General features: G+C 32.5%; 1 protein-coding gene across 1 annotated transcript; it reads right to left on the minus strand.

Annotated features, from left to right (window-relative positions):
* Positions 1-198: 198 nt before the first annotated feature.
* LOC114192990 lies at positions 199-11,900 on the minus strand. Its single transcript, XM_028082675.1, has 7 exons — positions 11,624-11,900; positions 11,455-11,548; positions 10,223-11,269; positions 9,835-9,897; positions 9,541-9,758; positions 1,596-1,714; positions 199-515 (listed from the first exon to the last, which is right to left on the minus strand). The coding sequence occupies exons 1-7, from the start codon at positions 11,681-11,683 to the stop codon at positions 419-421; spliced, it is 1,698 nt and encodes a 565-aa protein (XP_027938476.1). The 5' UTR covers positions 11,684-11,900; the 3' UTR covers positions 199-418.
* Between the last annotated feature and the right edge of the window lie 3,347 nt (positions 11,901-15,247).

A 15,247-nucleotide genomic window follows, 5' to 3' on the forward strand; every position in this document is an offset into this window, starting at 1 on the left:
CTTATACTAAAGTTAGTACCATCCGAATAATTAAACCTATAAAAAATTTAAATAAAAAATTGATGTTATATAAAATACCCTTGAGTTCACTTCAATTTATAGAATCACTTTTTAATTTTCAGTAAATAAATAGAACCTAAACGATTTGTATTAAATGAGGGACATTCTTATCATTAACGAAAATGGCTGTCAGTAATGAGATATAAAAATTCAAATTTACTGACAAGCAAAATAAATTATATTCCACAACTTAAATTACAATCATAATTATCAAGATTCTTTCATACACTGGGGCCTATATTTTAGTTTTTCTACGTGTCCATGACATTTTCTAGCAATTGATAGTAATTCATAAATTACGAAAAATTGAAAGATATGAAATAATTAGAAGATGCATGAACTCTAAGTCAGATACAGGTTAGCTCTCGGACAGTAGAAAATTACATGTTGAATATATGGAAGCTGCAGCCGCATTCACCGCTAACTCTTTCTCGGAGCTATTAAATGTCGATGCTCTACACATTGTAGAATATCAAAATTGTCAAATTTCTGACCGTTATTGTAGAAATAAGATTTTCTACATTGGTATAAAATTCTGGAAAATATATAATGCATGATTACGGGGAAAATAGGAACAAAAATACAATCTGTAAATGGCTTAATGCTTCTAAACTTCACAGACTCACAGATAGTATTCACAAAAGCACTCAAAAATGTGTTTCGAACACTCATTTTCAAAGATAAACACAGATTAACTTTTCCAAATCAAATATACGATTACCATCAAATTCAGGGCCAGGGAAATTAAACATGGGTAAAATGCATATTGAACACAATATAAACTGAACCAAACGTTCGTGATAAAAGACAAGGGAAATCCAGTCATTTCACTATCTAAACGGAAAATTTAACGCATAATAGAGTAACAAACTTGAGATACGTAATTGCTAACCCTATGTAGAAAGTGATAATTTTCACAAGAACAAAAGATCCAGTAGTCTTTCTTGAAAATTCATAAAGCTGTTTCAGTTCAATGCACAATCTCTTCTAAAAGTAACTCAATGGAGATCAAAAAGCCATTATATGCAAACATTTATCAGGTTGCTTAAAGAATTCTTCGTCACAGTACAATTCATGACACTAAAGGAAGGAAAGCAACGAATAGTTTAAGATTTTTTTCCATTATGTTAATGCAGCGATTCACTACATAAGCACAATGATTAATTACAGCATCACAAGCTATATGAATTAAAAATAAAATTACCTTCCTTACAAAGTGTTTATGTTGGATTAGTTACAAACTTGAAATAAATTTCAACAGAATGCTATGGACTTCAATCTTATTCTTATTCCATTAAAATATTATATCAATTTTATTTCACTAATTTATAATGAACAGATGGCTAACAACAAATTAAATTTGCTTTATTTTTTCAGAAGTCTAGTTCTATCCTAAATTCCAAATACTGATAAAAACCATATTGGTGGTAGGTTATCTTCGTGTTTTTCTAGTTTAAAGGGACAAACCTAACCAAAAGTACAAGTCCACAACATCGATAAAACATAATTTTATGATAGGTGATTAACACATTTACCTGGAGTTGTTTTCAGAATTTCCCAGCTGTTGTAAACCAAAAGCCACACTCCAGTTTACATGTTGAATGCCCTGGTCACACAGCAATTGCTTTTCTTTCACTTGATTCAACCAACACTCCTGAAATTACCAACAAGGAAAAGTTCAGATTTGGGTGAAAAAAAAAAACCACTAGTATTAATGGGTAGTCGTCCTAGACTCTGTATTAAGTCAAATAAACTATACGTGATCAATTGTACAAGTACCCTCTTCCTCCAAAATTCAAATTTCTCCCGTTCCAAAATATTCTCTTCACTGCTAAAACCTTATTGAAAGAATTACTTGTAATTGTATGTTTTGTACACACATGTAATCCTTATATATAATGAAGAGATACACTAACAAGTAACAAAATCAATAAATGAGAAATATTTGCTAAGATACTTCCCTATTTGATGTAATCAAATATCATATTTCCCTATTTAATGTAATCACATATTTAACACTCCCTCTCAAGTTAGAACATATGTATCTAAGTCAGGTTTGTTACAAATGTTATCAACACAACCTCTGAGAGACTTACTGAACAAATCAATCGATTGGTCACTAAAGCTGACATTGTTAATAATGACGAAGCTGCATCAATTTGGTGCAGGTGTGAAGATGACATGTTGAGGAACTAGCAACAAATGGTGGCAGGTAGCTACATGGTTTCATTATAAGTCCTAATTCTCAATGAGATCAAATATGACAAATGGAGCATCAAGATGAATGTTCTCCGTGGTGCGCTAGATGCTTGGGAGTTAGTTGAGGGGTCATATCGAGTCAGAGAATGGGGATAACTTCTAGACAAAAAGAATCTTTATCTAATATATCAAGGATTAGCGTAAAATGAATTTGTGAAGATTTAGGAACTAAAGTTGACAAAAGAAACATGAGAGAAGCTTCAAACTTCATACAAAGAATATGAAGCCATATCCAACTATTTCTCAGTCTTAATGGTCACTAATCAACATAAGAAAAATGGTGAGAAGTTTGATGATGTAAACCTTATGGGAAAAAAAATTCTAGATTATTAGATACAAAGTTTGAAGTTATTGTGTCATCATAGAAACAAAAGTCTTGGAGCTATGACTATTGAGCAACTCTTGGGCTCATTACAAACTTACGAAGAAAATAAGGAGGAATCATGGAGCAACTCATGGTAGTTGAATCGTGAATCGTATCGTGTATCAGAGAGTCTATGTTTCGTATCATGAATCGTTTTGTATCATGAATCGTTTTGAATCATGAATCGTACGATTCATGAACAATTAAAAAAGTAATATACAAAACATATAAACATGTAAAGATGTAATTAATAGTAACGATCACATTAAAAAAAAAAGAGTTTATATAGTAATAAACTAAGTTAATATTATAATGATTGGATTTTATATGACCCAATTTCTTTGTTAAATGAAAAAGAAATATATGGGTTCATAAATATTTGATCAAAATAAAATAAGTTTTTGGGTGCACTCAGTGTTTTCATAGTCATATTTTTCTTTTGGTTCTAGTAGTAACTTTAGAGGGAGTGACCATTTACTAAATGGGCTTAAATTTTAGGTTTAGAACAGATCCACTTCTAACCCACAAAAAAAACCCTAGAATTTTCTGTCTTTACTCATGAAAGTTAAGGAGTCCAGGTTGTGCCATTGTCAGCTGCAATAAATCAACCCTAAAATCAGAAGCACACACCATCCTATACAGACCAAAAGACATGCACCACCACGCAACCACCACCGCGAGCTCAAGTCGCGAAGGCATATAACAAGTGAACAGAGGCATGCACGAACAAGAGAAGAGCTAAAACGAATTGCAAATCAAATCGCTATTCACACTTGTATCGTGCGATTCAAGCACGATTCAAAAACATAAACGATACACCATACGATTCATATCACTGGGCAGTTGTATCATATCGTACGATTCGTATAGTGAATCATACGATACTTACTACCATGGAGCAACTACTTAAGATGCAAGTTGATTCAACCCACAAAGACAATGGTCACAATAATCAAAGCCAACAAGGACGGACAAGGTTGCTAGGAGATTGAGGACAAAGAGGTCCTTCTATTCCTCAATGATTTTTCAACAAAACATGGATGTATTTTTTAAAGTATAAATCAAAGGTGTTTGAGAATTTCAAGAAGTTCAATGCCCCTATTGAGAAGTAAAGTTGCCTTGATATCAAAGGCATGAGATATTCACATCAAAAGAATTTCAAATGTATGGTTAAGATCAACAAATCCAATGACTCTTAACAATATCTAGATCCCCTCAACAAAAATGGAGTGACAAAAAGATGAATGAAAAAATACCAAAGAAGTTTTGGACAAAAGCAATGGATTATGCAATTTACCTTTCAGATTGGTCTCCAACAAGAAGTGTATAAGGAAAAAAACCACAAGAAGAATGGAAAGGAAGTCAAACATTTCCCATCTAAGAGTTGTTAGAAGCACTGCTCATGTGCACATACCATGAGAAAAGAAGCAAGTTTGATGATAAAATCAATAACAATTTCATCGATTACGACGCAAATTCCAAAGGCTACAAGCTCTACAATCATAACACAAGGAAGACAATCATAATTCAACATGATTTCAAAGGAGAATGGGGTTGGGGACCACATGATGGAAACTACAACTTCTTTCCATGTTTAGAAGAAGATGACTAAGAGCATTTAAGGATAAACCAAGCAACATAGGAACCTACTAGCCCACCAGCTACATCAACTACAAACATTTAAGAAGATGAAAGCTCTAGTGAAAGAGTCCCTTCAAGAGCTTATAAGAATTTTATGAGGTAACACAAAATTTAGATAATCTTACTTTGTTTTGCTTATTTGTTGATGACGAATATTTTAAATTCCAAAATTGTCGAGAACAAAAATCAAAGTTATTGTTCAATGTATTTGTTAGAATAGGCATTAAATATAGTTAGTGTTAAAATGTAATCAGCGATTATAGACTTCTAGGAAGTTAACTGTTACATAATCTCGGAAATTAGAATAATTGATTCCTAATTATTAGGTGTATTTATTATAAGTGATTCTATTAAATAGTATAAATACATATTGTGTGGTTTGCATTAAAAACACAATATATTTAGAACATATACAATTCTATATGGTATCTGTTAGAATATAATCAGTGGTTATAGATTTCTAGGAAATCAATTGTTACATAATCTCGTAAATTAGGGTGATTAATTCCTAATTATTAGGTATTTTTACTGTAATTGATACTATTCAACAGTATAAATACATATTGTGTGGTCTGCATTATACACACAATACATTTAGAACATATACAATTCTATATTATCAAAGCTTGGTTCGATCCAAGCACCTATGGGCTATAGGCTCACCACACTTCAGCTGGCTGACATACTCACCAAGTCCCTTAAAGGCACATACTCACCAAGTCCCTTAAAGGCCCTTAAATTGAGTACATTTGTAACAAGCTTAGTGCATATGACATATATGTTCCAGCTTGAGGTGGAATGTTAGAATGTGATAATTTGTTACAAACTTCTAGGAAATTAACCACTACGTAATTTCAAAAGTTAGGATGATTGATTCCTAATTATTAGGTATTTCTATTATAATTGATTTTGTAAAATAGTATAAATACATACTTTGTATCCTGCATTAGACACACAATACATTCAGAACATATATAATTCTATAGTTAAGTAGTTGTGTTGGAAAAAAGCTACATACTTATTAGTGGTACAGTCCCTATCTTTGTATATAAATCCATGATTGATCTTTGATCTTCCTTATACACATTGTATCAGGATCCTATGAATATAAATATGAGAACATATACGGAGAGTTTTCAAGCTCTCTCAATTACTCTTTTAATTATCTTAACTTGGTATTAGTGCGGGTTGATCCCGCTCTGCTAGTCTTGTATTCGGAAAATTTTCCATCTTTTGTCATTGTCAACCACAATCCTCTGCCTCTACTCTTGTCGAAAACCTCCGAATTAGGAGCATCCTTCCTAACAATGGCTTTCACTTGTTCAATAACCTTTATGCCAATTCCTTTGTTATACATGAATGTGCTGATTGGAGAAAGATATGAATCTAGAGTTTTGAAATAGCTCGGTCAAAAGGTGTAGCAATCTCTTAAAAGTATGCTCTAGACATCCTAAAAGAGACAGGTATGTTTGACTGTACGTCAGTGGATAGTTCTATGGACCTAAATCAAAAATTAATGCCCGAACAAGGTGAATCCTTCCCTAATCTAGAAAGATATAGAAGATTGGTTGAAAAACTTATTTATCTTAATATCACTAGACCTTATCTGTCTTTCATAGTTGGTGTGGTTAGTTAGTTTATGCAAGCTCCTTGTATTGGTCATTGGAATGTTATCATGCATATCCTTAGATATCTCATAAAGGCTTCATCACAAGGTTTGTTACATAAAGATAAAAAAATACCCAAATCTCTAGGTATTGTGATGTTGATTAGGCAGGATCTCCTACGGACAAATATTCTACAGGATATTTTGTTTTTCTTAGATGAAATATTATTTCTTGGAAAAGTAAGAAACAAAATGTAGTTGCTCAATCAATAACTGAAGTTGAATATACAGTAATGGTGTCTCTTACTTGTGAACTTGTATGGGTGAAATAATTCCTTCAAGAACTTAACTTTTGTGAGATTCAACAAATGAAGATGTGCTGTGATAACTAGGTTGCCCTCAACATTGCTTCCAATCCAGGGTTCCATAAGAAAACTAAACACACTGAGATTCATTATCACTTGTCCAGGAAAATTTGTTGTGCAAGGAAATTGGTATTGAATTTTTAGATCCAATGATTAACTTGCAGATGGTGTTAACAAAATCATTAAAGAGATCTCAAATTGATTTTATCTGTTTCAAGCTCGGTACATACAATTTGTACGTTCCAACTTGCGGAAGTGTTAAAATAGGCACTAAATATAGTTAGGAAGTAGTTGTATTGGGAAAATGCTATATACTTATTAGCCATACCTATCTTATCTTTGTATCTGTGTATCTGTGATTGATCTTTAACCTTCCCTATACACATTGTATCAGGGTCCTACCAATATAAATGAGAGCATATGGGAGAGTTTTTAAGCTCTCTCCATTACTCCTAAATATAGTCTCTTTCATTTATCTTAATTGTATTTTACTATATGGAACTAGGCCTATCTCTATATAATCCAATGTACATGACATATATAATATGTTTCGTTGTTGTGCTTGATTTATTATTCTATCTTTTATCTCTACATAGTACCGAAAGCCTAGTCAAAATCTTGCATTCCCTGTGAACCCACCATCCATTGGTTCTAAAATCTTTCCAAAAATTGTGTTCCTTTTATTTTCGACATCACCGTGAACTTTCTAGTCAACAACTCCACTATTAGAGTTGCCCTATCCAAACAATCGGTACGCTCCCAAAATTGCAGCCATCAAGGTTGCCCTAGTGACTTCTCTACATTGATATCTTGTGACCATGATTGCCAAGTGGACCGACTATCCTCAAATACATTATTTTTAGCAAATCATTGTATATCCATTTCGCCCTGTGCTTGATCAACATTTTTTTCAAGTAAAGATCTCTTATACTACTACCCTACCATTGTTAAACAATATCTAATATTTACAATACGCTACCAGCAAGTTTCTCTTACTACCACAACTCAGTTCACCACTCACAATTCTACACAACACCATTGATGATATCACCATGTGGTATCTAGTTTTAAACATTTTTCCATGTTTATTGATGATTTTTCTTGTTGTACTTGATTATGTTTGATGGAATATATGTACGAATTGTTTTCTCTTTATGAAGTTTTATCATGAAATAAAAACTCTACCAATATGATTTCTTCACAATAATAAAGCACAAAAATACTTACCTCATCAATGCAACAATTTACGGCATCCAACTACATTCTTTATTAGCATTCTCTCCACAACCCTCAACAGAACACAATGTATATGCACAAGAGCATGCATCTCATTATGAGGACTCTTTTCTTCCACAACAACATTCCCTCACGATTCTAAGGTAATGTATGCATGGCCAATGACCACATTAATCACATATCATTCTTTGTCCGAAATGACTAAATTCCTCATTCACCACTTCATACTCTTTGTCCTCATTTCTTCAGCTCCACATTTTGTGTTAGAATCTAACTTTGTGCCTGAAAACTCTCAACACAGTTCATGAAATTTGTCTTCATAGGTTATCATTGCTCCCAAGAAGGTTATTATCACTACTCACCTGCCCTTCATCCCATAATTCATTTCCACTAGAGTCTCATCTTAAGACTACTCACTCTTCTCATGAAATGTGGTCTTCCTTCACACCTAGTCTCCCAACTCTTGTTCCACTTCTATCTATTTCTATGGGTAACCCTATGGCACACCATGATGTTTCTCAAATAGTAAAACCTCTTCTCACATATCAACATCGTTACTAAAATTATTGCAAAGTCCTCACCACAATTCATGAGTATATAGTACAGGTCATATAAGACTCTTCCATGACACCGTTACTAGATTCAAGCCTACATACTATCATTCATTCACCATGTCATAAGTTGTTTGTATTAGATAATATTGAAAATAAAATAAAAGGTTAAACCATTTAGTCACCCGGTAAACTAGTATATATTAATTCATAATATATATATATATATATATATATATACATTAAAAACTTAAGATTGAGAAATTCATCCCAGGAATTTCACTTTTTTAAATTTATAAGAAAAATAAAAAAATGTAGCTTAAAAATTACCCAAAAACCTTGACACAAAATAGCATTTCATAAGTTCAATATTTAAAGTCAAGACCATTACTATGAAATGAATGACTGATTATAGAAATAGAAAATATATCTCAAAATATGAAAGTAGAAGTGAAAACTAAAATAATAAAACAATTAAGAAAGAAAAACTATATATGATTAAACATAAATTGATTTCCATTAGCAGCCTAAAATAAGAAAGAGAAATTAATAAGGATTTGCTTCTCTTACTTGACATAAATATAATTAGAGATACAGTCAGAAATTTAGAAAACACATTATCAAAGGTCGAAGGCACTAAACTGAAAAGAGATAATCAAATGGGGCAGTCCTAATTCTGATTCTAAGAGCTAAAAAAAAATTAAATACTTACACCCCCCACTCCCTAATAAATAAAAATAAGCAAATATGCGAGTCAATGCATAGCATATGCCTAATTAATTATCTGCAGGGAAACTCCAAAGCCAGATTTTCATCTTGTTCCTCACCCTTTGCAGGAATGATGCCAAAATCTAGCAACTAAATAACCCTCTGAATGTTTAGCCAGATTCACACTGTAAGTATTTGTTTGTTGTTGCAGCCAAAATTAGCAAAATGATCAACAGAAACAAACCCATGAAAGGTAAAAAAATAAATTCCAATCCAACTCAAAGTTGCAGCCATCATTAAGACGAGAAAAATAAGTCTTGTACTTGTAAAGTGTGAAGGAACAGAGATCAAAACAATGGTAATATTTTGTAGAAATAGTCAAGGAAGCAGGATTTCAAATTCTGTAATATTTCTGAATCAACAAAAATGCATTAGAAAAAATGGGGGAGAATACCTAAAACAAAGCTATTTATAGTCATTTCAAGGGTAAAAACTAGTTTTTGAAACCTGTACACATTTTCCAAATCCTACTTAAAGCATACTAGCTAAAAACATAAACTGAAAAAAACCAACAACCACCTTACGTTTCTTGTATGCACACCTATTCCATCCGCCGTAAAACTTTTCTTTGCTTATATGAACACCTTTACCTTCCCCAATAATTTCTCATATATTATAGAATTTACTGACCCAAAAGTATAGAGTAAACAATAAAAGGATTAAAAAAATATTATGTCTTTTTGCACTCACTAGTTGTTTTTCCTCTTTTGAAAGTGCTTCATCCATATGATTAAACAAAGCAGTCCATCTTGCCCCATGCAAATCTGCAATTTGGCTAGTGGGTAGTCCCGCAAACATTTTCATAATGTAAGGATCACAATCTTGGTTATTAGCAAATTCCTTCGATATAAGGAATGGTAACTCAGTAGTGATAACAGATCGAACTCTCCTCCTACTTCGTCGCAAAGCTGAAGAAAGTACAAAAAATAACATGTAAGCAGCTCATCTCCAAAACCTGGCAAAATGAAATAGATATGGCTTTACCTGAAAGGCGTCCTTTGATATCTTGATGCAGAAGCTCCAACCATTGAGAAGCAACAGTAGCAGCTGGAAAACACAGAACCACCCATATCAGCAAAGGCTCAAGGAACCATTTGTTTTGAGGAATCTTTCTTCAGTATCCCAATCTATCACTGAACAACTTCTATTTTAAAATGTATAACATTTTCCATTTTCTACTCAAGTGTAGTGTAAAAAACTAATTTCAGAACACATCAGCTCATTGCTAGCTTTTAAACTCTAAAAAGAATGAGAGAATTGATGCTTTGCATCATTATGCATTACATGAAGTGCTTTAAAGGCAAGCATAAAAGGAGACGAAAAACTAAACTGAGCATAATAATGCACAAGCATGAGGGAAACAGTTACAAGCCTTTTAGAGAAAGAGATGAAACTGTTGTGACATTAGAAGATTCGTCGTTTGACAAATTGGTAGAACTCGTCGATGCCCTAGTTTCAGATGACAATTTCAGTGCCAAAACATTATCCTCCATAACATTTGTTGACTGTGTCATACAACTTTTAAGACTCCCTTTCTCTACTGTGCTAGCGTCATGATCACGAACTTTACCCTCCAAAATCAGGGAAGAAGAATCATTCGCTGTCACAGGAAACTTTCTTGCTTGTTTGTGCCCTGAAGAGCTATGTAGGACCCCTTCCTCATCTGCCACATTGTCTTGATCCCTCTTACTAACGTCTAAACTTCCATGTATTCGATGTGCTGCTTGCTTGCTCGGCATGCTTGTGCTTTCATGTTTTTCAGACCTTACAAGATTCTCAATAATTGAAAGCACTTGTTTTCTATTCCTCACATGATTTATAATTCCAGGGTTCAACTCATTCAGCAGTCCACTTGGAGCAGCAATCTTGGTAAACCGGTTAACCTGTTCCCTCTTTGCAAGTTCCATCTTTTTCTTGAGAATTTCACTCTTACTTTTCCTCCCACGTTGTTTCGGCTTTGGAATACCTGCGTGAGAGGGTGACCAAAATCCATACTCCTTCATTTGCTGCCATTTCGTCATTGGATCTTTCTCCTCCAAAGGTCCCACACAGCTTCCACTCTCTGATACATCCTTCATCTTAAGAGGATTGCGCCCTCTAGAGGAACTTGCAGGTTCCAAATTCACTGAGCTTGAAACATCTTCTGCATTCAGATCCACATTAATTCCCCTTGAAACTACTAAATTATCATGTCCTTTTCCTTGCTTCTCAGTCAAAGATTCTTCGGAAAAATTCTCAACATTGCCCCCGCTCTTGCATGCTTCAGCGTTAAGATCCAAAGGACTAGCCGCAAAATTCACCACTTCCGGACACGCGTTCCTTCCTATATTCCCTTGTTGAGAAGACTCCGAGGCACCCAACGACCATTGCACATTGTTTTCCTTGATGGTTTTAAACTCCGAATAACCGCTACTAGTTTCTGAACAATATTAATTGAAATCCCAAATTAAAATTCAGACTAGAATATAAGTATGTGGGTTGAATTTTACTGAAAAAAACAATAATTAAATCCGATATTTGGATGAAAAGCTGAATCCTTTGGAGATAAAAACGCATGCTTTGAAAAGCTTAAAACGACGTAGTTTGGCTGAAACGCGAATTTACCCGCTGAGTTAACAAGGGAGTCAAGATCTTTTATCTTGACTCGTTTACGAGTGTTGTGTTCGGCGTGAGTGCTTCCTCGCTTCTCTCCCGCGATCTGAAACGCAAAGGTCCAATGAGAAGATTTTAGATTTGAAAGGAAGAATCGAAAGAAAAAAAAAAAAAAACTGACCTTGGAATTCGTGGGGGAGGACATCATCGACGCTGTTCCAGAATTGCAATCCTCGTTCATACGCTGAGACAAAGGTTGCAGTATCCGAATGTCGGAAGGAGAAATTTAGGGTTTGTGGAGATGGATCTGAGGGGTGAGAGTGTGTGATAGCGGAGAGGGAAAGAGAGAATAAAGTTTGAATTCGCAGATAAGTGAGCGCGCGTTCCCTCCCGTGTGTCCTGGGCTTTACATGCTTACTAACTATGTGGAGAAGACACGCGCACCAATGTATTTTCAAACATTCAAAAATTGAAAGATCTCGATGTTTAAACCATGATTGATTTGTTGTTATGTAGTTCCGAATAAAAAAATAGTTTTTTTAATATTTAAGATTTGTAATTTCTTCTAAATTTGAAAAATACGATATATGATATATCAATAAAAAAATTTATGTTTCTGTGAACGAATATTAATATGTTAACTACGAGAGTTGTTTGCATGGAAAATGAGAGTGTTTATTTTTCAACTTAAAAAAATTGAAATGATTATTGTGTTACGTACAAATTTGGTCTTATGAAAATATCATTGTGATAAAAATATATTCTAACTATTTTTGTAATTATGATTTTAAGATTTCATACTTTTTGGAATTTATTTTTTTGGTGTGAAAAATAATATTTTTAAATTTTAAATAGATATTATGAAAATTAAAGATATAAAGAAGATAATGAGTTAAGAATACTCAAAAGTCCTATAAATTGTCTCAAGAAAATCAACTTTAATAAGTAAATATATTACTACAAACTCAAATTCATCAAAACATACAAGATATCTTCCTCATATACAAAGCAAGACTTAAAAGGAAAAAAAAAAGACTTAAAATCTAAGGAGAAAATATAAATTTGTCGAAATTGCATCGTCAAACAAAGTTTAACTCGTTAATATTTGATGTCTCCATTTATATGAAGTTGATAAAGGATGTATTGTTAGATTAATCTTGTTTTTTAAAGTGATTTTGAGTTGATCATGATTAATTTAAATTTGTCTCGGAGTATCTGAATTCTTTAATAAAAATTAAGTAGTTTTTTATTGATTAAAAATGTTTTAAATTTGTTGAAATGTTCTTATCTCGTTGAGTTTACAAGTTTAGTTTATTGAAATTAAATTTTGGTCGGCTAAAATCATTCAAGAAAATCAACTTCAACAAAAAAAAAAACTATGAAATATAGGAGAAACACAATAAGGGAATTGAATTGTGTTTCAAAATCTTTTAAAAACTTGTTTTGCAAAGTATTGTCAAATACTAGGTAGTCAGATGGTGGTTTATATGACAAATGTCCATCAATAAATTTTTGAAAGAAAAAAGCGATGGATGCTCTCCTTCTTTGATTAACATAGACAAAAGTAACATGTAAAAAACAAATTAAGGAGTAAAAGATTGCTTAGTATTTTTAAACTAATTCGTCTAGTAATGAAAAATATGTTTAGCACTAAAAAAAATTTAAAATTATTGACAAAATTTTATCGACAAATATATTTTCGTTGGTAAATATGAATTACTGACGGATTTTAATATTTTAATTACTGATGAAAAAATTTGTCGGTAATATATATTTTAGTTATCAACAGAAAAATTCATCGATAAAATTCGTCAATAATCCAAATTTTAAGTACCGACGTCCATTGATAAAATTTGCCGATAATTACATAACTTAAAATTTTTCAGTAAAATCCATCAATAATTTAAAAATTTTATTACCAACGAATTTTAAACATTACCGATAGATTTTGACCATCGGTAATATCAATTTTTCTTGTAGTGTAGTTCTCAACCAACTACAAAAGTTCCATTAGGTTGATTATTGTCGTGAAGTACAAATAAATATTCTTTCATATCATAGTCACTCTTGGCTAACTCCATCGGAGTATTATTTCAAAACAGTCACTCTTGGCTAACATGTTAAGTATTCTTTGGCACTTAGTCACTTCTAGACAAAAACCTTGAGTATTGTTTCAATAACAAGCCACCTATGGCATAACATAAGTATTCTTTAAACAATAACACATTTATGACTTAACGTGAGTATTCTTTAAACAACAGGTTATTTCTAGCTTAACATGAATATTCTTTATATAAGTCACTCATGGTTAAAGACAAAAAAAAAATATGTGACCAATAAACCACAAGTTTCCCTCATTAAAGAAAGTTTGTCTTTTTTTGACATTTAAAGGGTTAAACAAGTTTTATTAGTTTGTTAAATGAGCACAAACAATGCTCTTTACAAAACTATTTACACCTATAAATGTTTTGGCAACATTCAACACGTTTACTATTCAAACTCTTTTTTTTAAAAGATGACTTTGTATAGGCTTGGAAGAAAATGGTCATTGTAAATTATTTTTTGGTCGTAGAATCAACTATAGACTCACTTGAATGACTTTCTTGTGTCAGAATAGCTTTGGCATTGAAGATGCATTAAATGCACTACATACATGCATTAAATGCACTTCTGTTATTCTAGCAACAAATGAACAATTGGTTAGACTTATCAAGTCTTGATCATAGAGACTTTACTTTAAATTAAGTAAAGCATAGATTCATAAAGTTCATTCTAGAGTTAACAAAGCAAGCCTGATCGAGTTAATAAAGCAAAATAGTTTTAATGTGAGTTCCAATAGATTATTGATGTGATAAAAGCTTTAAAGTAGATATTCTTGGTCATACATAAGAAACGCATATTCCCTACAACATAAAAGAAACATATAAGTATTCATGAAATAAAATGTTAGCTTAAGACTATGTGGATATCGCCTAACCATGTAAATGTTGATACATAAACATAAGACTGTATTGTATCTTTCATTATTTGTTGCTTTTAAAAGTACTTACGTCTTATAAACGAAGTACGATCATATTTCATACTTTGTTGTTTTCAAAAATAAATCAAAATCATGGGAGCCAGACTTCTCCTTAACATAAATACATTAAAACAAACTAAAACTCATCAAAACACCAAAGAAAACGTCTAACTAGGATAATAAGATTAAGGAATTGATCAATGTGGTTCAATGATCAAAATATATTATGTGTATTGGTTCTTGCATGTACTTAAATGATTAATATTCATACATTGAATGTGTCGATGAAAGCAAGAAATTTGATTAATGTAATGGCTAAGTCTTAACACTAGACGAGTTTAAGGATTAAACAACTCACAATGTTCGACGAGTCTAACAATAGTAACCATCAGGTTTAAAGCATTATATGACCAAAGTCTTTAGATAACCTAAGTCAGTGTTAGACGACTAAGGCATTAAACGACCAAGGGTTAAATGACCTAAGGTATCTTAAGTCATCAGATGACTAAGGTATTAGACAATCCAAATGGTTAGACGACCTAAGGCAGGTGAAGTCATTAGATGACCAAAGTGTCAAGTGACCTTTAATGCTACAACATTTATAATGCGCTTTGATCGTTTGAAACATGTTTTGATCTTTGATTATTCATGTGAATTGAGATACTGATCAAATTGTTTGAAGCAGAGACTAAATGTTATGAATTGTGTTAAGACTTTGACAAGTGTACCAAGTCGTGCAAGTAGTAACCGGTAAGATCGGGATATTGTTTCCCAAGAGACACGTGT

This window comes from Vigna unguiculata, chromosome 8 (assembly GCF_004118075.2).
Source record: "Vigna unguiculata cultivar IT97K-499-35 chromosome 8, ASM411807v1, whole genome shotgun sequence".
NCBI lineage: Eukaryota > Viridiplantae > Streptophyta > Magnoliopsida > Fabales > Fabaceae > Vigna > Vigna unguiculata.

What these genes read in the sequence shown, in the direction of transcription:
- LOC114192990 (XM_028082675.1), bottom strand. Translation starts at nt 11,683, where the DNA reads ATGAACGAGGATTGCAATTCTGGAACAGCGTCGATGATGTCCTCCCCC. An exon ending in TTCATCTCTTTCTCTAAAAG is followed by an intron (nt 9,898 to 10,222) that starts GCTTGTAACTGT and finishes TGTGTTTTCCAG; the next exon opens with CTGCTACTGTTGCTTCTCAA. An exon ending in AATTCTGAAAACAACTCCAG is followed by an intron (nt 516 to 1,595) that starts GTAAATGTGTTA and finishes TACAATGTGTAG; the next exon opens with AGCATCGACATTTAATAGCT.